Raw genomic sequence first — 24,508 nt, 5'->3', positions numbered from 1 at the left:
AAAAAGAGCAGATATGTGTGGACGTTCAGTCCTTTTAAAGTATCTCAGAATGCAAGAACTTGTCTGTCCTGCTTACTGTTGAAATGACCAGCCTGAAATAGATTCAAAATTTTAAAGTGATAAGTATTCTTTTTTATTCTAGTTTTCTTTGTGTTGTGATACTGCTTCATGATATTGTAATTTACATTTGAAATTGACACACTAAAAAGATTTTCATTTCTGTTTGCATGTTTTGAGCAAGAAGACCGATTACTGTACCTTATTTTGAGATTGCATTGGTATTTAGAACAAATTGCATGAACAAACAACAGTTCTGTTACTACTTAGAATTAAGGCCTCAAAGAATTTTTGAAATGATGTGTTGACAGCAAACTAAATATAGAAACAACATATATTTTGGACGTGCTCCATGTAAGTCAACTGAGAGCTATAAATACTTGAGGACCGAAGGTCAAGTTGTGAATTAGAGTGTTTATTTTTGCATCTTCACAACACGCTCAGCTGAGAGCTGTCATGGAAATGTACGTGTGCAACAGGTGGGTCAGTGTAATTCAGTCGGTGGGGGAAAAGCCAAGAGAGGCAGAAGATAAAGCAGTCTTGAAATGCAGTCCCCACAGGGGCATTTAAGGGAATGTTGATGATGGCGACAGCACATGCCCAAGTATAAGAATAAAGGGGTAGATGATCTGTACAGTGAATAAATGGACTTCACAGTGAGGTTAGAGTTTAGACAGGCCAGGCTGGTGGGTGGCTGAGGCCATTAGCCTGCAGCCTGCTGTACCTTGAATGGAGTGGCCTGCTAATGCGAGCAAGCAAGGAAAACATTCATTTGTTTTCTTTTGTAAAAACAGTAAAAGTAGAACAGTAGAAACCGCACATCCAGTTTTCATTCAGTCTTCAGTTTGTTAATAAAAATGCTGAAGGTCTTTAGACATCATCACAGGAGATTTTCACCATGTTTTACTGACCACGTTGGGGAAAAAACAAATTTTTATATACACAAAAATAACACTAACATATGAGTGGCAAAGTTGAAAATCAAGTAGTTTATGTTTAGAGGTGCCATTTAATATTGTGTCATTGTACTGTAACACTGAGAAACTTTCACATTATGCATCTACTTTGATGGTTGCATACGTTGTCATTTTTGCTGCATCAAAGGTCATGGAAAAAAATTATTAAGTGTTTTACGTTATTCTCTCTCATGGAGGGAATTGCAGCTGCTGTTACCATCTCTGGATTTACCTCTGGGCTGTGATAATTGTAATGAATGCATCTTTATACCTCCTTAGGCCAAAAAGGCAAGCCACAGATGCAGCAGGTTCAGAAAAGGAACAAACCAAATAAAGGAAGAGGGCAGGACAGATGGGGAAGCTTAAGAAAATCTCCATGATCATGAATGCTGATATTTGACAGGAGGGGGACAGTGCCCATTTAGAGCTGGCCACAATCAACAATAACGATCTTGGCTTTGGTCTGGTCAGAGTTGCCCTTGAGTGGCCACCAGCTTCTCCCTTCACTGGCCCTCATTATGATGTCAGCAACACATGACACGGAGGGCCAGTCAAAGTGAGGTGCTTGGAGCTTGGGGAAAATTTGGGAAGCGTTCTGTAATCCTGTTGGACGGGTAATAAAGTAGCCAAAGGCTTCTGACTGGTTCATTCAGTATAGGCACTCATTCTGAATATAAGCTAAGCCTTACTGTCTAAGACATTCCAAGTCTGGGGCAGAATTTGGGGCGGAAGCTGTTTTGTTGGCTGGGAGTCCTGAGCAGCGTAGTGTGATTGGCTTTGTTCCACCAGCAGTCAGTTTGGTTGTGGTTGCTAGGGTCTCCTTCTCGACCATTCATTAGTGCCCTCTAGCAATTTGTCAGTAGCCTACAAGTTCCACAGATGACATCAGTGAGAGTGGCACCTGCCCTCCATTCGGCACTCACTTTCCTGTGGTTGTCTGTGGGATCCGCTGTGTGAAGAGTTGAGTATCTGACGTGAAGTTAGCAATCAGTTACAATTCGTAATTCCAAAGTCGGGGATAAATAAATACAGCCAGCTTCACAGCCTTATGGACCCATTCCGCTATTTGCAAGCCATCTTGATGCAATTGTGATGCGTATGGAACAACCGTCCTTCCAGACCACATTGTGCAAGTGCTGGTGATGTCAACAACCTCTTTAAACGTTTTAGAACCTTGCAAAGCTGAAAGGCCCTATATAAGTGTAAACCATTGTCATTGCCATTATCATTACCTTATACATGCTACGTCAATGGCAACATATGTCTTAAATGGCGGTGATCTTAGCAGACAAACTGTTTCAGTGTGTTTTGTTGACTAAAATGGAAGAGAATTGCATGACGGAAATGAAAATAAATCTTAACTGGTAGTTAACAAGACTATGAACACTGCTCCCAGGACTGTATCTGCCAGTACTCAATGTCATTGCTGTATAAACCACTTGCAAGTCAGGAAGCCTGCCACTTATAGCCACAGATACAGGATGTGCATGGGGTTTGTGGTCTCTATATCATGCTTCCTCTGACTGTGCTTTTCAAAACCTCATAGGGGAGAACAGTTGTGCAATGTCTGGTGTTCAAAGACACAGGAACACAAAAGGAAAGGATACACAAATAAAAGGAACAAACATGAACACGCCTAAAAAACATGGTCTCATAAGGTAAGAAATGCTGGTTGCCCACCAAGAAACTCCTTTTGGATTTATTTCTGAGCATAGTTTGTGGCACATAATCTGTGGGCATTATGCACAGAAAAGCCAGATGATAGGTGGGAGGGAAGGCCCCAGGTATGATGAGCAAACCACATTGGGCTGGAACGGTCAAGCAGGGCAGAACCAGAGATGATTCAGCAATATTCAATATTCAATAAACTCATTTCTGCATTCCCTCTGTTAATACTCACTTCTTTTGGCTGGTAATTGCAGATTGTGGTACTGCCCGTGCAGGTGCTAGTTATGCTTTCTCTTCAGCCATATCCCCCCTTGAATATTCATAATGAGAGAGAACACTCAGAGCAAATTTAGCTTTAGCAGTAACAGAGACCAGATCTAGACACCCGGTTGCATATCTGTTCAGTAAATACAACATCTGTAATGGAATGTAATCTGGTCGATTACCATGCAAATGCCCTCAACCCCTTGAAGGCACATGAACGTTCCAGAGTTTTTTTTTTTAGTCTGTTCTGACCTCCTCACCGGTCAGTCGTGTTTGCAGATATCACATTCCGCTCATTGTGATGGTCATTTGTTGCGCCCGCCTCCTTAGCTTTGAACTTGAGAGTAGAGGAAGTTTTTTGTGGAAGTGGAAGCAGGCTGCAGGCTGCTATTGTTCTCTGCTGGCACAGGCTCCAGTACGAAGCTGTGTAAAGTTTATGAGAAAATACCAGCGATTTTGACTTGCAAGCGTTTTTCATTTCCTCCAAACTTTAGGAGATGCTTCTGTGCTTCTGTTCTTGGGCAAGCGTGAGTAGTATAGTGGTGTGCCGCTGCAGGGGGTCCCAGGGACGCCATGTGGAGACCCTCCACAGTTCCTGTTACAAATAATCAATAAATGATAATGAATAAACGTTAATTGTATGCATTTCCTGTTTTCCTGTAGTTTATCAATGTAATCTTTGGTTCCAACTTCCCTTCCAAAGACAAGAAATGATGGTATTTCTTTGGCACTGTACCCTGTATCTTTGGTTTTTTCAGGTTATCTCCCCAAACTACTTTGAATGGGCAAATAGTTTTGTTTTGTTTTGTTAAAGAGCTGCAGCTGCCAGCTGTATTTTTCCTGTATTTAGCTGGAATGCTGTCTGTGGTCAAAGCCACTCTTGATAATCAAAGGGTAAATGAACCACCACGCAGGTTGCTGTTCTGGCAAAATACTTAACCTTTGAATTAAATATGAGCACAGAAAATTTAATAAATGTTTTGGCCTTAAACCTCTCTGAGTATTTTAGGTTTAAAGTACTGTAAGACGTTTAAACTGCTTTGATCTGACACAAGCACATAATCCAGTGCTTGTGATTAATCACAGATCAAACTTTTCTGTTCATCGCTTTTCCACTGGTGCTGATCTTTAACATGCAGTGAATCTGATATTAAGTTATAAATTAAGCAGCTTATGAGAGCAGTAGCTTGACAGTTGGCCAAAGCTAACCAGTATCATTAGCTTGTGCGGTGTTGGACTGCCAGTTAAGCGCCATGGAAACATCTACAATGGATTTCACCTGTCACATGACCCCATTCAGCCTCAAACAGGAGCATGTCTTTTTCATGGATAAAGTCAACATTTATTTTCAGACTATATTTTTGCTGTTTATAGATTGTTTGTTGATTTCCAGGATGACATGCAGTAAGTTTGACAATGAGAATGAGAAAGGTCAGAAAATAAAATTATAATCTTCTGTCAAACTGAGTAAGTATCATGTAAAAAGTAAAGAAACTATGAAACTCTATTCAGTCATTTTACATTATAGGAGCACAATTATTTTAATCAGACAAAGTGGCTAGAGAAAATATTCACCCCCCTGAACCACATTTTTTCATTCTGATCTACACAACCTGCTCACTTTCAGTGTGCTAAAATGGAGGCTAAAAAATAAACTAAAAACAAATCTCCTAAATTAATTGGAAAAATATTCACCCCCTTAGCAAAAACTCCCCTAAATAAATCTCTCGCTCAGCCATTTGTCTTCAGAATTCACACAATTTGTTGGATGGTATCTAAGGAAGAATAGGTCAAGAAAAATACAAGCACGTCCTTCAGCAAAATCTACAACAGTCTACAAAAGACTTGAAACCAGGATGGAGATTCATCTTTGAACAGGACAATGTCCCGGAACATAGAGCCAAAGCAACTTTACAGTGCCTAAAAACAGGAAATGTCCTACAGTGACAAAGTCAAAGGCCAGAGTTAAACCCAAAAGAACAACTGTGGCAGGGACCGAAGATTGCCGTGCATTGCCAATCCCCACCTAATGTGCGACAACTACATTAGATTTTCATGGAAGAGCGGGCAAAAGTTAAACTTGCAAAATGTGAAAAGCTTGTGGAAACTTACCGCAACTAAGTACTAAATGCAGAATGTCTCAGGGGGATGGATACTTATCCAAGCAGGATTTTCCTGTTTTCTGTTTTTCTATTTCTATTTTTCATTCAGTTTTATCTTTCAATGAAATCATTTCTTTTCAATAAATCATTTTTGCTCACTGCGAGCCAGCGTCATTTGATGCACGAGTTGATGTTCATGAACTGAGCTAATATGAGTAATCTAAATTTTAGCCCATATGTTTGTCATCCTTATTGAGAATATACATTGCAAGAGCACTTACATCAGTGTTCATAATATTTACAGTTTCTATTCATAACACTGTTTCAAAAAGGGAATGTCTCCACGGATTAATACAATGTCCCTTTGATTTACATCCTGTTTTCTTTTTTTTCTTCTGTATATTATTCTTGGTGGGTTTGTATAAAATAGCTTGCCCTGTGCTAGCTGTGTGTTGTAACTGTAAAGCAGGAGCCTGTCGGCTCTGCATGCGTTCTTTCCGTGTGTTATTGCTCAGCTAACCAGCTTCCTCTCTGTTATGTAATAAAGGCAGGCACTGCCATTTATTCGGATGCTATATACAGGACTTTTTGTACAGTGTAAGATGAGTGTCTGTTCATTAATAAGTAGCTGCGCTGGCAATAGCTAGCTCGCAATGTGACATGTAAATAAACATTTAGATAAATTAATTACCTCTCTGAACCTATAATATGTAATACGCTCTTTGTTTTATAGAAATATTATATAAATTCTTTTGAATTTTAATACCTCAAACTGATATAAGGTCTGGTGTCGCCACTTACTGAACGACAGTGCGGACAAGATTATGTAGGGAAGCAACAAACCTCCATATTTACTGAAGCAGCAAAAGAAAAAAAACACATATAAAAAATACAGTTGTAGAACACAAACCAAAGACAATACACTGATGGCATGCATTTTATCCAGAAAGATGTGAAGAACGGGCATCCCCCCGTATGACTATAATGCAGATCTCTAGAATACGCCAAATACTCCTGCATTTCTCAAAGCTATCATATATGCCAGAACGAATCACAAACTACTCTTTCTTGAACCCATTTAAGATGGTTTTATTGGTAAGATCATGGTATGCTTAAGGGACCCGTTTTAAAGTATTTCATGTTCAGAAATAAGTATTTATTTATTTATTTATTATAAAATATATTCCCATGTCTTTTTTGGAAGGGAGCTTTGATAGCTATTCACTGCCAGTGAGTGGTGGGGCTGTGAAGGGGGTGGGCACACACAGTATACTCTCAGGCACATTTTTGGAAGGCCAGGAAATATCTCCCTGACATCACCCTCACAACATTGCCTGCCTGCTTGGCTTTGCTTGACGTATATATATATATATATATATATATATGTCAACACCCCATACAGCTTGCCTCTGTTCTGGGCTGTCAGAGTCACACTGTGTGGCCACTGGTGTTGCATAACGGCAGTCTCGCAGGGAATAGGGTTTGTGGTCTGAGTGTGTTCAGATGCTTCTCACGCTCTACTGTACATTGTACATCCCCCTGTTCCTGAACAGTTCCACTGTAATTTAAACAATTCGACAGCAAGGTCCTACGCTGCTTTATTTTGCCTTGGATCCTTCTGTAATGTTTGCTTGGTGTTATCTCCTCAGTTTACTGCCTACGGATTTGCCAGTGTCAAAAAGATCAATAGTGGCTGTGTCTATTTTCGAAGTGAACTGCCTCAGAAGGCAGCATTTTAAGGCAGCGTGATCCTCTCGGCCATTTTAAGTCATGTCCAGTTTCGGAGGTGACTTAAAATGTGGCCTCCTGAGGTATCTAATTGGCAAATTTGAAGGACACAAATGATGGTTCACTCAAACAGAAAGCACTCCCAAAAGGCACTGTGGCCCATGTGAGATTCCAAAATTTTATTGAAAACTTGGTGGCTGAGGCAATATGCAAGACATAGGCCATTGAGTACGTTGTTTTTAAATGTTTGTAATGTTCTAAATGCAATAAAACCGCATCTGATTGTTCCATTTATAGTTAACAAGTTGTAATTTTACCATGAATAGAGGTCAGCAGTGGTATTAATGTTAGCTAGTGAGTTGTAGCTAGCTAACAGGTACCACTGTAAATGGAAGACTACATTAATGTTGTTAGCTAGCTAGCTTATATTGAAGCTAGCTGCGTAACATTAGTCATTTTATCGTCAATTTATTACCTAGCTGCTTTTTGTGATTACTGTAAGATAGTGGCTAAGTGACTGGTAGCTGCCTTTGTAGGAGTCAAGGCAAAAGGCAGCTCACCCTGAAAATGGACACAGCCTCCTTCAGTTCCTCTGCAGTGTGACAATGTGGTCTTTGTGTGTGGTTTCATCTCCCCACAGCTGGGCATTGCCATTGGGTTCCTGGTGCCACCAATGCTGGTGCCGAACGTGGATGACCTGGACGAGCTGGCCCGCCACATTAGCGTCATGTTCTACATCACAGCAGGAGTGGCCACCCTGCTGTTTGTCCTGGTGGTCATCGGTAAGCCCTGCCTTGGGAGTGGGAATAATTACCACTGTGATAATTCTAGGATTTAATTGTGATTCTTGTGAGGCCCAGTACACTGTTGATGGGTGAGTGAGGCTCCTTGAACCTCACAGTGGGTGGAGCTGCAGTGTGTTGTCAATAACTGACCAGTGCTGTCCAAATGTTCTGTGGTTTGTGAAGCCTTACTGCCCTTTAGTGTAAATTTGGAACACAGGCAAGCTGACCTCACTGAACATATAAAAGGTACAAATGACATACGCTGCTATTTTTGAAACCTGTCTCATGGTGGTGTGGGGATAGGAGGAGGGCTGACTGTTGAGGTGTGGTGCTGGTTACATCGGAAATAACAAAACAAATCACTCCTCGGAGCTGATAAGGGTTTATTATCCTGTGAAACATTAACAGGGCATGCACCTTATGACCAGCATTCAGTGATGATTTTGGTGAAGGCTGTCCATTCTGAGGCGCATGAGACAGTTTTTCATACACATTCGTCATACATTGCCTTAACAAATACTAAAACTCACTGCCTCTCCCTCTCCCACCAAGATTTGCTAAAGATTGCTCTGCTTCCGTGAAGCCTTCTCACACTTGTAGCAGGTCCTCTGGTGGTGTTGATCCATTTGCTTCATGAGTAATTCAAATGGTGTTTCTTTTTGTCTTACGTATCCTATATGTAGCCTGTGTTACCATCTCATTAAATAATTGGGACAAGACAAAAAGCATGTTAAACTGTATAAAAGCTAAATGAATGGACAGGAGTAAGGTACTGTTGTATTAGTAGTCAGTCAGCATGTTAAAGTAATCAGGTTTTCATATCGTCCTTCTCCCTATTTTTCCTTTTCATTTTAGTTATTGTTATTTTAGTAATAGTGTTTGTAGCAGGTTTTGAGGTGTTTAAAATATTGGCTGTTTACCTGAAGAACAGATTCCTAACAAAGGCTTTTCTAAGAGTACATGCCATTGTTCATCATGATGCAAGGTACCATTTAACCATCCCATGTAGTTTATGCAGAGAACTGAGTGTCTCCCTGCCCTGAAGGACAGTATGGACTTCCTGCTCTATTGTGCAGTGTCCTGCTGGTGGTCTTCCGAATGACCGGCATGTCAGTCCTCTGCAGTGTGGCATAGTGGTGAAGAGCAGGGCTCGTAACCGAAAGGTTGCTGGTTTGATTCCCTGCTGGGGTGCTGCTGTTGTTCCCTTGGGCAGGATTCTTGGATATAAGTTAATATCCAGCTGTATAAATGGATGAACTTGTAACTCTTGAAAGTCGCCTTGGACGAGAGCCTGTTCCTGCCTCTCAGTTCCATTTCCTGTGTGTCACGCGAGGACCAGTGAAAGCAACACCACCACGTACTGGAAACGGAAGCTGTGTTAGCCGATCCGACACACTAACTTCTTGGCAGCCGATTTGGTGATACTGCAGTAGCGCAGTTTCTGCAGTTAATTGTGGCAAGAGGAGATCTCCACAGGCAGAACGCCAGTGGTTTGCTGGAATGCATCCCCTGGTGCTATGTTTCGAGTGGAGATGGCTGAGAGCACATAGTACAAGAGATAAAATTGCAGCAAAGCAATCCTTATGATTCCTGGAAGCATGAATTTATTGGGTCGGGGTGGGGGTAGATGGGGCTTCTAGAAGTTTCTAAAGATAAAGTTTGCATGCTCTTCATGTTGTCAGCCTTTCTAATTAAAAAAAAAAAAAACACTTCTTCTCTTTGGTGGATTCTCTTGGTCTCTTGCTCTTTGTACTTGCTAAATGAGGCTTGTTTTTGATAAGCTGAACCCAGAAGACAGGCACCATGTGGGTGGAGTAAGTGGCGTGTGATGATGATAACAGTGATGGTGGTGGTTGCGGTGCATGTTTCTGAGCTGCTGGTGAGCTGTCACGCAGGGTTGAATGCAAACAGTGAGGCCCTTTGCTGTCCACGCACTCCCCTCCAAATGAACACCAAACTGTGTTCACAGCGTACGGGCCGGGTCCCCCCAGGCATGGAGGCCAGAATCTCACGGACATTGGGCAGAAAGGCTGTGGAAAATTTTGCAAGACACCGTACACCCCGGCTCTGCCTGCTAGATATAAAAGGCACATAGCAGTATCAGTTGCATTACATTTGCCCATCTCCCATCTCCTTCCTAAGCCCAGACCAAAAGCCAAGGTGCCAGTGGGGATGGGGTCAGAAGGTCCTGCCAGACTTTTAGCACAGCCCTACAAATTTGGAGCTGAGAGCCCATGAGGTGGGTACTGTACATTCTCTGGAGCTGCTGTTCTTACAATGATTTAGGGCAGCTTGTATTGCCAGGGCCCCAGACTAACTCCTCCACTGGTAGCACTGGTGCTACCAACTTTCTCAGTTGGTCGCACCAGCACATGATTTGGTTGCACCCTTTTTTTTTTTTTGGTACAGCATGGTATTAATCAATGACCTTGTATGCTGATGAATAGTTGTCTTAATTTTGCATACCCTAGTTTTGCATTGATGTAAAAATTGACAGTGACTCGAGACTTGATATTTGCTAAATATTTTAATCTGAATATTTTTTTCCTTGTACCGCAACCATGGGTACCGTGTTAGCCGTTGTGGTTGAAAGTAGTACTTTTTCTTCTTCACTGGCTCAGTCGGCCTCTTCCTGCCTGCACCTGCACTTTCATCATCTGAGTTGGGACCTCTCATTGGCTCTCCCTCTCCACCAGCCTCCTCCTCTCTCTCCTCATTTTGTTTTTTAACCCTTTCACGTGTATGGTCACACTGGTGTGATTAGCCGATTATAACACGAGATTGGAAAAATTCTAGCTAATTCTAGCTTTGAGGAAACGGCGATTTAACATAAAAAATGTAGCAAATGTAGCTGTGAAAACTATGAGAAGCTTAATAATGCTAATGAAAACATAACGAACCATGTAACGTAACGCACATAGCATAAAATAAGTTGCGTGCAAAGGGTTAAAATAATCAGCTACAGACCGCTTCATCTTTGGAACACGGTAACAGGTAAATGGATTGTTTTGCGTGTTTCATCATCAGTGCGCGTGTACAGGCAGGGAGAGCGCGGGTAGGGAGAGACCGACTGAGCCAGTGAAGAAGAAAAAGTACTGCTTTCAACCGCAATGGCTAACACAGTACCCATGCCGGAGGGGCACCAATACAGCCTAATCATCATGCACTCGCACGAATGCGACCATGTGAAATTTTAACTCACGTGCACTCAAAAAATGGTCACATATGCGACCATTTTGGTCGTAGTCTGGAGCCCTGATTTCATTATTCTGAAGCATCACGCCCACAAGTTGCACTCTTCTCTGATTGGTCTAAATGTCCCACGCAGTTTAGTTCAATACAGATGAGCAGTGAGGAAACAGCACTCCTCAACTTGAAAGCCTTATGATACAAATGGGTTTAACCAGCTTGGAGTTGTTTTTGCAATTGTTGTTGCTCATTTATGCAGTCTTATCTGACAGGAAGTCCTCATGTCCAGAGTCCAGTGCTCTAACCACTGTTCCGCATGGCAGGGCCACCCAACCCTACCATGGCCCCATTCCAGAGAGTTTAGGTCCATTGTCCAGCAAGGTGTCTCCACGCAGGCAGTGCCTCTGGTGTGCATGAGTTCACGATGAGTCATGATCACAGATGACTTGATGATCAACACATCAAAAGCACTGTACGTAATGCAGTTTGTGGCTGCTACAGTTGTAAAGATCAGGGCACTGTCTTGTTCACAGCTGTGAGGCAGAGTGAGCTTTGAACAAAAATTTGACAGGCAGAGCCGTTGGAAATTTGTCAGCGGGGCGCTTGGGGAAGGTGGCGGGGCATCGTGTCCCTGGGCCTTGCTTTAGAAAAGGCTATGCGTTGAAGGTGATATTCTTGGCCGTCGCAAGTGGCTCAGCAGCCTGCGGTAATTACTACAGTAAAAATCCAGTTGTGTGTGTGCAGGTGACATAGTGTGTAAGAAGCTTGTGTGGGACCCTGTGAATTGCTCCAGATAAAGTTGTCTGACAGGTCCATAAATTATCCCTGCCAATCGCTGTGGACAGTGTCTTGTTTGACGGGCTCGTTCGGATGTGTCAGCCATCTGCGTCCGTCACTCTCCACGCACTGTGATACGGTGTCTGACACGTTCCAGAGCAGCGGGGTGTGCAGCACCTGCCACATGGCGCTGGTCTTTGAGCCTCCTCTCCTGGATGACCCCGCTCCCCCCCGGAGGCCAACGTGGCGGCCACCGGGGATGACCCTGCTTCCCCCGGAGGCCAACGTGGCGGCCACGTGCTGCTGATTACCTGACGGGGGGTGGCAGTGTGCGGAGCCCGGGCTTCCGCACCTGATAGAGCAGACGGCCCCTCCCTCTAACTCCCTCCCTCTCCGTGTGTGTTTATCTTATCTCCTCGGTCCTCCGTGGAAGCGTGCCGGCACGCTCTCCCCCGCGAGTGAGAGGCATTCCGCCGTCTGCTCCTGGGGAGATCTGACAAGGCTGTGGCCCTTGGCCAAGGAAGTGGTGGAACCTTCTTTCTGGCCTGCTTTTTACTTTGCTCGGGAGACACTGTCATTGTGCGTTTTCCCTTTCCATCACCCTTTAGGGAATCGCCAGTTGCGCGTCAGACTCGTCTCACAGCAGCAACCTCTGCAGTCATTCTGGAGCACTGAAGTGAGATGAGTGCAATCCTTCCATACATTTGCATGTAAGCCTATGTTTATTTTTTGCACTACAATTCCAATAATGCACCACAGTGAAGTGAGTGCCAAGAAGGATGACTCTACTGATGTAATTCAAACAATTTACAGATACCCAGTGAATTGCAGGGTGCCTGCGAATGGTGAGATGGGGAAATCCTGGCTCACGCCCGCAGCCCCCAAGCAGAACAATACCATTTCCCTCCACTTCTGTGTGCTCCTGGGCACTGTTAGTGGGCGACACAGCTGCTTTTAAACTCAGGCCGTGGGCCTCGTTGCTTACAGATGAGCAGCCTGCCTCCTACAGCAAACACCTTTGAAAGTGCGCAATTGAAAGTGAGGACCCAATTACAGCAAACACTCTCATTGGGCCTGTTTTCTGGGTTCTGAAGTGATTATTCAGCCCCAGACCTCTCTCCACTGGAGCACCGGGAATACTGTTGAAGAGCCCTCCTCAGCCCACAGATCCCCCTGGTCTTGAATCCAGAGCCTTCAGCAAGTGCCCTAAGTGCCACTCCACAGCTCCTGTGCAAGTTTGCCTGTGAAAGAGCTTTTCGGTCCGAGGCTCTGCTTTATGATGATGGCATTCACTGTGGGGAGGGGCGGGCAGGGGTGGGGGTGTGCAAGTACATAGAGAACACTCTGTGCTCTGGTGCATTCAGAACATTTCAGCCTGCTGTACCGCAGGCCTGTCACTCACTCAGTCACAATCCTCCAGCACTGCTTTATGGCATTTCAACAAAGGGAGCCGTTTCATTGTCTGTAACAAGGCCCCAGTGTCTGTCGAGCCAGTTACCATGCATGGTCACCGGGGGAGAAGGTACTTTATGCGCCATGTTACCAGTATGTTGCCTTTTTATGGAGAGTGCTGTTATTGCAGCCATCTTATAAGCAGGTTTGCTATATAATATAATATAATATGCCTATATATATAATACAATGTACTGTCATCCAATATGTCAGCACCTTTGCACAAGTAGAAAGCTGCTAATGAGATCCAAGACTTTATATACGTCTTTAATGGAAGCAGCTTGTGTCATTAGATGCATTAACTACAAACATTGCTTCCAGAGAAATTTGAATCAGTTCACATAGTGTGTGTACATGCATGTGTGCCTATCCTGTTTAAGGTTTTCAAATACAGATGTGTTGATGGTACATACACATTGAGATAATACATTTCAAAATTTCATTGATTATGCATTTGGTAGTACTTAAGCCATGTAAGTAACAGAGTTGTCTGTATGTGTTTGAGGAAAATTGCATTTCGTATTCTTGTAAAATAGAGTCACTTACAAACAGAAAAGGCTTCCCTTTATGTCCATGCAGAACTCACTTTTTTGTAGTCATCTAGGATCAGGTTTCTCAACTTCAGTCCTATTAATTTTGCTTTAACAAATTTAATATTCAAAATTTAGAGTGTTCAGATGTTGTCTTTTGCTGTTGTACCTAAAAGGGATGAAATATTGAGAAGCTGAACTGGTATCACTTTGAAGTTCAAGATTATGGTATTGTGTCAACTCAATTGGTGAAAAAGAATTTGATGTCTACGTGACATGTATAAATCGGTGACCCCAGACAGGGTTTTGGAAGCCAGCGGGAAGGAGACTGACACGCTTAGGGTGAGACTCTCGGTACAAGAGTAACAACAGGGTGACCAGTTAGGAGATGACGGCTTCTTTGTCGTTTCACTCCCGTCGGGCTCTTGAGGAATTCATTACCCTCTTTCTGGTTTGTCGCCCTGAGTCCACCGCCGGTCAAGCCAATTAGTCTGTGGGTGCAGTGATCTGAGATGACAGCTATTGGAGTGTGACATAGAATGGAGGCTAATGGAGTGCGACATAAACCTAACGATGGCTGAAGATTACAGCATGTGCTGGATGGAGACTAGCACATCGGAATCAACATTAGCACCAGCCTAAATCTCCCTCTCTTTTTTCACCCTCCATCTTTCCTCTCCGTGGAGGATGAGAAGCGTAACGCTGATTAAAACACAGTCAAGGCCTCAGTAACGTACACTGAAGCCTGCTGTAAAATATCAACCGCACTGGCTAAATCAGCTCTGATTGTAATGCAAGGTAAACGTGCTGAATTAATCCAAGGGCACGCAGGGGTCGGGCTGGTGTGTAGGGCTGGATGAGTTCTTGGAGGTAGGCAGGGGCTGTCCTGTTGATTGCAGAGAAGGCAAGGGTCAGGGTCTTGAATCTGATCCTGGCAGCGACAGGAAGCCAGTGGAGGGATTTCAGCAGGGGAGTAACATGGGAGAATTTGGGGAGGTTGAAGATTAGTCGGGCAGCTGCATTCTGGATGAGCTGGAGAGGCTGGGTGGTACAGGCTGGGAGGCCTGCGAGGAGAGCGTTGCAGTAGTCCAGTCAAGGGAGAACCTTGGCCTGGATAAGGAGCTGCGTCGCGTATGTTGTCAGGAACAGACGAATCCTCCTGATGTTGTGGAGGAGGAATCGGCAGGCCCGTGACGTGCGAGCAATGTACTCCTTGAAGTCCAGGTTGCTGTTGAGGATGACGCCCAAGCTCTTTGCTGACTGAGAGGATGGTATTGTGGTGCCATCGACGGTGATGGAGAGGTCATGCAGGGGGGAAGGGCCGGCTGGGATGAAGAGCAGTTCTGTTTTTCTGAGGTTCAGCTTTAGATGGTGGGATGACATCCATTTGGAGATGTCAGCCAGGCATGCAGAGATTCTTTGCGTTGACCTATAACTTTGAGGTTTCAGAGGTGGGTCACATTTCGGTATGCCGAACTCCAGAACAGCCTCTTTAAACGGTGAGCTCTGCATCTGCTCACAGTTACAGGAAGGACGGAACAGAAGGTGAATGACCCGTTGGGGGTTTTAATGCCGACTGCTGCTCAGACCTTCCCGCGTGGCTTTCACTTAGAGAGAGAAACTGTGGATTTCCTCTTACATCAGAATTCCTTTTACATCAGTCGCGCAGGATCTGAGCTGCGGTTAGTTAGCCATTTGTGTTCCCCAGATTTTTGGTCTCATCACTGTTGTGCGAAGCAGGATCACAGCTAGGCAGTGACCGCTTCATGGCACTGACGTGGTGCGTTACTTCAGATCCAGCTTAGCACAGACTGTTACTAGCATGGTGCAGGGACTGCGCCCTCTTAATATCCAGCGCAACAGTCCTACAAAAGGCATTCGCTCAGAGCTGCTTCTGTGCGGGTGTACAGCTTTCATTTTAAACGTCAGCGCGTTTGCGCTAGCCGTTTACGGTAGCTATGTAGCAGCAGGTGTGGATGCCACATATGGGTTAAAGAGGGGTATGTGGGGGGGGGGGGTGTAAACGTGCAGAGGAAAGGCGAAGGTGGGATCACACTGAGCAGCAGCGAGGGGGTAGCTGTTGCAGGGAGCAGCAGTGTGAAGACCTGATAATGTCTGTGACATGGGGCTGGCCTGATGGCTGTCTGTCCTGATAACGACGGTTTCCTGGAAGAGTGTTTTGTCTTTGGGGCGTGTCAGGTTTCCTGGCCCCTTCACCATCGCGTCCCATGCCTACCTGCAGTGTTTCGCCTCAGCCCCAGAAGAGCCAGCCTCCCCAGGTCTGGTTTTTAATGAGCACGCGACTCCGGTCTCCAGTTCTGTGGAAGCTGGGCAGGGAGTTGATTATCTGTGAAGGATGTGAGAAATAAAAACAAACCGGATTCAGGATTTGTTTCCTTGTTGACTCCTTGTTTTGCTGATGCTACAGCGTAATCTTATCACTGTATCTTATCACTGTCACTCTATCTTATCACTTTGATAATCAGTGAATAGCTTTATTCACTAATAGTTTTATCACTGTATTAGTGAATCATCAGAATCATCAGATTAACTGTGGATTTCCTCTTACGATTCCTCTTATGATTGCTCATTCTGATATTGCTCATCAGAATTATCTCTGATCACATATTGTGTGCGTGCGTGTGTGCGCGTGTGTGTGTGCGTGTGTGTGTGTCAGTCTTCCAGGAGAGGCCGGATATCCCCCCCTCCCAGGCGCAGGCTGTGGCCCGCAGCATCCCTCCAGAGCAGTACTCCTACACCGCCTCCATCCTGAGGCTGCTGCGCAACAGGCCCTTCATCCTCCTCATCATCAGCTACGGTGGGTCCCCGTCCCCGTCCCCGTCACAGCCCCCTGCCCACGGCCCCTCACACGCGCAGAGAAACACCCCGCCTTTGGGTTGACAGTCTGCTCCAGCCACTTCCTGCCAGGGTATGAAAACATTGCATAGCAGAACATAATGGAGCATTGTAATACAGTCCAAAGCATGAGTACTGCACTATCTTAGGCAAGGGGAGATCAATGCTTGTGCTGGGAACAGTTGTGTTGTGGCTGTGCATTTAGGGTGTGGGCGTCATTCATGTTCCCTCGCTGCTTGGCATGTGAACGGTTAACTCGGATGTGCAGAAGAGACTGCCACAGAGCACGCCTACTGGATCTTCTTAATGGATCCCATGAGTGACACGTCACCAGGTTGTCAGCGGGGGCTTTATGAAAGTATCTGCCGCACTCTGCCCGTAACTCACAGAGCAGAGGCCTGTGTGAAGGCTTATATGTATTTTGGGAGGGTTGGGGGCTGTGGAAGTGGTTCTGCAGCCCTCCTGTAATCTAGCACTGTCCCATTAGGCAGAGTCACGGGTTGTTTACAGTCAGCAGAGCGGAGCGCAGAGCGGAGAAGGAAAGCTGGGGAGTGACGCTCTTCCTCCGGCCTCTCGCTGTGACATTTCGCGCTGAAAGGTCATGAGCGTTCTGGAGCTTTAGCGGTCAGCGGACGAGAAATCATCACTTTGGCCCTTTTTGCCCGGTCCGCTGTTCCGTGCGGCTGAGAGAGACGTGAACTCATGCCCCAGGGGAGTATGGGAAAAGGCCGAGCGCTCTGTACGGTGCTTCGGGGTGAACAGGCTATGGTGGGTGTCGCGAGTCGGACTCTGGTATTCGGGGGGCGGGGGCTGTGCGCCTCAGGAGAAGAAAGGTTACAGTGTGGAGCTTGTGCCCTTGGATCACTCGACAAACACATTCTCCCCTTCATTTGTAAGAAGAAAAAAACATTTCCTGGAGCAGCCGTGCCGTCATGGCTTGCAGTCGACCTTGATTTTGCGTCATGATGTAGCGCTCACAGTTATTTTCAATTAGAGGGTGACTGGGTACTTTGAGGCGTCTGAGGTTTTAGCAGCGTCTTTGACTTTTACAGCCACTTTTCAAAGTGAGCTCCTTCCAGAGTTAGTCATCTGAACTGCCTGCTTATGTCAACATGAACATTACGCGTGCAGTAACACAAGGAGGAGCCTGTGGGATTTAGAAATCAATAGTAATGTTTACTTATCAGCCCATGGAAAGGTGTGCCTGGCTTGACCTCCAATCCACGTATACATGTGGAGATCTAAAGGTCTCTCACAGTGGCGTTTTAGGTCTCACAAACTTTTCGGTACAGTTTGTGAGTCGCCAGTTTCCCTGTTTGTCATTAACCCAGCATCATCTGTTTGTTTTTAAAACTCGATGAGCACGATTTTCATATTGAGACTTTGGACCGGTCAGGTGACACTGAAGACTGTTTAGGGCAGATTAAATGTCATAATATCCTTTACCACACCTCCACCTCTGATCTACTGTGTCGAACGTCCTGTGGTTGAACACGGTGTTCTCTACAGCGCACATTGTTTCTAAAACGCAACAGAAAATAACCCTAAAGTGTCTGACGGTGGGGAAGTGGTGTATGTGCGCTTCTCTGCTGGCCTACTTTGGGCAGAGCTGAGCAGACTCGGGGCGCCATCTGGCCCTGCGCATTTGCTGTGGGCCCTCGTGGCAGGCCGTGTGCCGGCCAGCTGCAGTGGAACCCGGGGCCCCACTTGGCCTCCCCATGCCGGGCTGACGTGTCCCCATTTTCTTCCTCACAGGGCTGAATGTGGGCTGCTTCTACGCCGTCTCCACGCTGCTGAACCGGATGATCATCGAGCACTACCCTGTACGTCGCGCCTCCGCTCCCCCTGCCCTGATTATGGCTTGTGTCAGGCTGTCCTGGTCCTATGGTCTGTTCTCCTATGTGTCTATGTGTGTAACGCTTGTGAGGACTCTGTGTGTCTGTGTCTCCACTGGAGAATGGATGTGAGGACATCTCTCACCCCCAGCGGTGTGCTTTATCAGTGAGCTGCACAGGATGTAGGCAGGGTGTGTCCCTCGGGCTGATAAACACTTATCTGGAGGATTCCCAATTTCTCTCAAAAATGACAGACAAAAATACATCTGTTTCTCATTGATTAGGCTGTTTGTCGAAGATGAGTCTCTGTGCTCTAGCACACATGCTGAGAGGTCACGTCTCACGTCTCTCATGCATTTGGGATACACTAATTAACCCTGCAATGAACGAAAAAGGTTGAAAACAGTGACTTGAAAAGACTATTTTGGGCTGTTTGTTAGAATTAGTATCTTGACACATTGTCCCGTGTGCTAACCTTGCGTGTCCGTCTTGGTTTGACTGCACTGTTCTGAAGCTAAGCCCCATTCTGTCTCCTTTGCAGGGTGAAGAGGTGAATGCTGGGAGGATTGGTCTCACGATTGTCATCGCCGGCATGGTGGGTTCTCTCATCTGTGGCATCTGGCTGGACAAGACCAAAACCTACAAGTAAGTGTAGTCCTGGCCAGACCCATTCACAAAAAAAGCTTACATTCCTGTTCACAGTGTAGGGGGAAGACAGAGCTGGCACTTTAATTCAGTCTGAGGTTACAATGATTTGAGGGTTATGAAACTTACCAAAGCTCAGAAAACCACAAAGAGGAGGGGGGGGGCGCGAATCAATCTCCAGATTTGGATTGTAGGGTTCACTGGCGCCCTCTATGGGGAAAATAATCATTGTCACAGAACCACAGACGTTTGAGGAGGAACTTGTGAAATGTAAAGATTATTAAAGCAGAACATAAACGTTATAAATGGCTGTGCCTGCTGTTGCTGATTTTGACCCATTTTACTCTAATCTCCATTCTTTCTGCTTCTGGATGCTGGCAGAGTGGCAAGTGGAATGGGGTCAGCGAGAGGGCTAAGGCCTCCAGCTCTTCAACTCTGACCACTTGAATATGCACAGCACACACACACTGTCCACATGGTAGGGTTGCTGTAAAGTGAATAACGCTGATCACCCAGGTCATGGTATTCCTCTAGGCTGCATTAACATTTTAACCCACTTATTAGACTGGCCTTGTTGTTTTGATGAGCGCGTGTTAGATGTCCCCTCTTTGCCACAGTGTGCTGATTAGCATCTTATCTGAGGGTACACATGCAGGGAGCCAATGATGGGGTGAAGACATCCCCAGGCGTTCCTGGATCCGTGTATGTGTTCTATCCCGTCTCCATGCCGACGCGCTGACCTGCCCCGGCAGCGGCGCCCTCTGCTGGCCGAAGCGAGGCATCCGGACGGATTAGGGCTTCTGTGGGAGCGGCCACCTCTGAGGTTCCCAAGGAGTGGGGTGCCAGGCCCAAGGTCGCCTCTTCCGCCAGATAGGAACTGACAGCTTTTATCCGCCTGTCCCGTCAGCTAAAGCCTCCAGAAGTGGAGCGTGAAAAGGTCCTGGGGTGGCGGGCCCAGGCTGAGCAGCGGATTAGAGCCTGTTAGATCTGGCTGCGGGCAACGTGAGACTGGCGTCTCTGCGGAGCGAATTTTCCCAGCATCCTAATGATGGGACCCCTGTCACTTTGAGTGGAAGAGTCAGCTCTAGAGCCGATCAAGTGCCTCACTCACTCATTACCTTGCTTACTCACTCACTGACTTTGATGCTGCCTTTCCTATTGGCAGTAATGATGTCTTAGCACTGGAGGTTACAAGGTCAGCAAAGCAACTGTTCACTTCTTATTTGAGTTTCTGTTTAACCAAGTGCCTATTTGTTTGTCAGCATGGGCATCAAAATCCCACACCTATTTCAGTTCAAACGCCTGTATACCTGCACAAACTGTTCAGCTCAGACACCTGTACACCTGCACAAACTGTTCAGCTCAGACACCTGTGTACCTGCACAAACTGTTCAGCTGAGACACCTGTGTACCTGCACAAACTGTTCAGCTGAGACACCTGTGTACCTGCACAAACTGTTCAGCTCAGACACCTGTACACCTGCACAAACTGTTCAGCTCAGACACCTGTGTACCTGCACAAACTGTTCAGCTCAGACACCTGTACACCTGCACAAACTGTTCAGCTCAGACACCTGTACACCTGCACAAACTGTTCAGCTCAGACACCTGTACACCTGCACAAACTGTTCAGCTCAGACACCTGTGTACCTGCACAAACTGTTCAGCTCAGACACCTGTGTACCTGCACAAACTGTTCAGCTGAGACACCTGTGTACCTGCACAAACTGTTCAGCTCAGACACCTGTGTACCTGCACAAACTGTTCAGCTGAGACACCTGTACACCTGCACAAACTGTTCAGCTCAGACACCTGTGTACCTGCACAAACTGTTCAGCTCAGACACCTGTACACCTGCACTAAATGTTCAGCTCAGACACCTGTGTACCTGCACAAACTGTTCAGCTCAGACACCTGTACACCTGCACAAACTAGCATGAAAGGAGTGAAATGCAGGTCATGGAAAAGCACAGCAAAACATTCATTAATGCAGGAAGGTATGTCCTTATGGTGTTAAAATGAATAGGTGGCACACATTTTCTGACATTTCTGGCAGTCTGAGCAAACCGGCCTTTTGGGCTCTGGGAGCTTTTTTTCTGGAACTTTCTCATTGCAGTGCATTGTGGGTAACTGCCCATGAAAAATGGTCTGGGTTTATGCCTCACTGTGGTGGGATAGTAAAAGCTCCTTTAATAGCTACAACTGTGGGACAGAGCGATCTTAACGCGTGGTTGTCCAGGGATGCGTGGCAGTGGAAGCTTGTTGGTTTAAAACGGGCTGGGGTTATGAAAGCGGGCTCCTGGAATCTTGTTTTCCTCGCTGGATTTGGGAGGGCGTTGGCAGAGTGGAACAGCCCACACTACAGCAGGGGAAGGGGCCATCATCTCAGCGATTATAATCACTGTCACACCCTGGCGTCCTCACTCCCTCCTGCCCGCTGGCCTGGCCATTTTACTCAGGCACCTCCCTGGGCATCACTCCGGGTTGTTCCTTTCAACTCACATTGACGAGAGCCACTCACTGCACCTCGGACCGTCTGTTTGGATATTGCCTTTCGTTTGAAATGCTGGAGATGAAGGCACTGTAGGCATCCTTGCTGTCAAAGAAAAGAACATCTGTGATGCCGTTTTTAAATGCAGTTTTCACCTCACACTGCCTTTCCCTGCCATTCCATTTGCTTTCATATGTAAATGACATAAAAAGCAAATAATTCACTTAATATAGGAATTTTTCATTCCTCTGCATTTGCCCCCTTTGGATGCAAGTTGGCTAGAATTGTAACCTATCTGGCCTCCGTATCATGTTTCCTGGCTGCCGTGGATCTCTCTCTGTATATGTGTACCTGTATATGTTAAACCCAGAGGCAGTCACAGCCATTTTTGATATGACCACCTTGGATTTTAGTCTCCACACATCTCTGTGCCCGTAAAACTGGTCAAATAAACACTGTTTCTTAAATAAGAGAGATGGAGGTTCCCTTAAATGAAGATCCCTTAAAAATGCAACAAAGCCTGTCTTCCCTTCATCAACTGATTTCCACCTCTCCTTTATTGATGGGAACTATTAAACTAAGATTCTTCTGAAGGACATTGTCACCCCCTTGAGTAAAATACAACAATTCAGCTAAGAAATGCTAAAAATAAAGCTTCCTCCGACTGCTGTGCTCGCACTCCTTTCCTGGATTCCGGACGTACGCTGCTCCCAAGGTTAGATGAATCTCGCCATGGTGCCGCAGCAGCTGTGCGCTTTCCTCTGCTTTGATTGAGAGCTCGCCCACAATGCACTGCAGGTGGACCTGGAGGTGATAACAGGTGTAACTCCTTCCTTGCAGGCAGACCACGCTGGCTGTCTACCTCCTGTCCTTCGTGGGGATGCTGGTCTACGCCTTCACCCTCAATCTGGGCCGCCTGTGGGTGGTCTTCATCACCGCTGGGGCACTTGGGTAAGAAATTGTCTGCACTTCTGATGTATTACTGTCAGTGAAACTTTGTTCGAATGTGTGGCGGGTGGAGAAGTCTAGGAGATGGGTTTACTGAAGCAAGGGCAACGAGATTGCTCAATGCAGCCTGGAGACGGATATTTCTAAACCTTACATCATTCGACATACATTTCCACTATAAAACTTTATTCAGCAAGCGTGTCAGAGCAATTTAACCAGGTCTTATATATCACTGTTTAGATGTGGTTAAATGGTTAAGTGACGTTTGAAAGAAAGCCAACATTTTGAGGGACTTCTAATTTGTCAGTAACCCAACACTCGCGGTCACTCTACTCATCTAAGAGGGAGATGTGTGTGAACAGCTGGGCCTGCCCCTTGTCTTTCCTTCAGTATAGTGTTAGCATCATAAACCGAGCAGCATAAGGCATGTCTGCGGCCCCTGGGGGCCACCATCCTGGCTGTCCCACGGCACTACAGCTCATCATTCATGGGCAAAAATGAATCTGTCTCCCCCACATATACTGCAGGAAACAGCTGTCTGTGACAGGGGGAAAATGGGACAGGTTTTATTCATCTGCTGCCACACCATAGCAATGTCTGCTTTATGTTTTATGTCTGCTTCCGACTCTAAATGAGTCTGTCTGATTTTTTGGGACCTTGTTGGAAACGCCTCCACTTTTCTTCCAAGCATCTCCCTTGATTGGTTGAATGGAACATGGATCGAAAACATCAGAATACTTGGCAGATAATAAATTTTCACGAAACACGTTTTGTGCGTACAATTTACATTAATATTTTCCAAACACAAAAAACGATCTTATGAATATCTGAGAGTTCACTGGATACTTTATCCCTAGAGCTCATGAAATGTTAAAAAGATGCTTCATTTCCACTGAACGGAACATAGTTCAAAACATTCAGTCCATGTGGAATATCCTCATGATCTGTTTGCAGTGGGTATAATTAGTAATTTTGTTAAATCATTAAGCTGCTTTCCGTAAGATGTTATTTGGACGCGCAGCTCGCTCAGACTCGAGTCTCCTGATGTTTTCTTGACCCCTCACCGTTCGTCCTCTGGGTTTGGACCATCTCCCCCTTGTGGCGGCTACAGCTTCTTCATGACTGGATACCTGCCGCTGGGTTTTGAGTTTGCGGTGGAGCTGACGTACCCAGAGTCGGAGGGCACCTCTTCGGGCCTTCTCAACTGCTCCGCGCAGGTCAGTCCTGATCGGCCAGAGATTGGATTGAAGCACTGTTTAGCGTCCTGTACGGGGCTGGTTCGCCTATTGCGTGTGTGCGTGTGTGCGTGTGTGCATGTGCGCGGCTCACTTGCAGACGATGGGGTGGGGGAAGGGGTGTGTGCGGAGGGGAGTTACGCTCCTATGGAGCTGTGGCGGGACTCAGTGCCACCCTTGTGTGCGTCCGTATCTGCCTGTCCTGCTCACCGCCTGTGTCCTCCCCCCCCCCTAGGTATTTGGGATCATATTCACCATCTGCCAGGGAAAGATCATCGACCACCTCGGCACTCTGGCGGGGAACATCTTCCTCTGCGTCTTCCTCTTCATCGGGACCATCATGACAGGTAGAGCTCCCATCGTCCCTGAGCGCAAACCACACCACACGCGCGTGTGGGGGGCGTCCTTCACGGCGAACTGAGCATCAATCTCACGCGCATAAGCCCGTTACGTAACGAAGCTCATTTACGAGGTTCATCGACTGTTTATGGTGTGTCATCACATCACTCCCAGTAGCACAGTGAAACACAGTTGGATGCACCCTTTCCCAGTTACTGCGCAACTCTCCGACATGAACTTCAGTGCAATGTTGCCCCCTAGTGGCTGATGGTTAGCATGATTTTAATTTCGTAGCAAAAAGGAGTACCTGAATGCATTTTGATGATTTCTTTTTTGTAGTACTACATTGTATTTGGACTTTTGATTAGCTTTGTAGTTGGAGATGGGCATTAAAAGGGGGCATCAATGGCCTCTCCTGTGCTCTCCTCACCTGATAACCCAGCTACCTCTGTGCTTTCCTGTCCCACAGCTTTAATCAGGTCTGACCTCCGGAGGCAGAGGGCTAACCAGCAGGTTGCGGATGAAGTAAGTGTGTTGTGCCCGGTTTGTGCTGTGCTGTTGGGGCGACCCGTGTTGGGAGGCACTGGAACACCTGTGGGTCCATCGGGGCTTGGGTGTGTGTGTGTGTGTGAGTGGGAGGGGGTGTGTGTG

The 24,508-nt window shown here is 46.2% G+C and overlaps 1 protein-coding gene across 4 annotated transcripts in view; it reads left to right on the top strand.

Moving 5' to 3' along the window:
- The window catches only part of flvcr2a (FLVCR heme transporter 2a), a 43,222-nt gene that overhangs the window by 12,719 nt on the left and 5,995 nt on the right, over positions 1–24,508 (top strand). For all 4 annotated transcript variants that reach the window (XR_005005358.1, XM_036542100.1, XM_036542098.1 and 1 more), the window contains 8 exons: positions 7,416–7,557; positions 16,186–16,326; positions 18,120–18,187; positions 18,741–18,844; positions 22,176–22,286; positions 23,395–23,500; positions 23,754–23,865; positions 24,327–24,382. Coding sequence is in view for 3 of the 4 variants with exons in the window: in XM_036542100.1 (XP_036397993.1) it covers positions 7,416–7,557; positions 16,186–16,326; positions 18,120–18,187; positions 18,741–18,844; positions 22,176–22,286; positions 23,395–23,500; positions 23,754–23,865; positions 24,327–24,382 (840 nt within the window). In the remaining variant the exon portion in view is untranslated. The remainder of the gene's footprint in view (positions 1–7,415; positions 7,558–16,185; positions 16,327–18,119; positions 18,188–18,740; positions 18,845–22,175; positions 22,287–23,394; positions 23,501–23,753; positions 23,866–24,326; positions 24,383–24,508) is intronic.

Source organism: Megalops cyprinoides, chromosome 12 (assembly GCF_013368585.1).
Source record: "Megalops cyprinoides isolate fMegCyp1 chromosome 12, fMegCyp1.pri, whole genome shotgun sequence".
Taxonomy (NCBI): domain Eukaryota; kingdom Metazoa; phylum Chordata; class Actinopteri; order Elopiformes; family Megalopidae; genus Megalops; species Megalops cyprinoides.
This window is presented reverse-complemented; position numbering and strand designations above follow the sequence as displayed.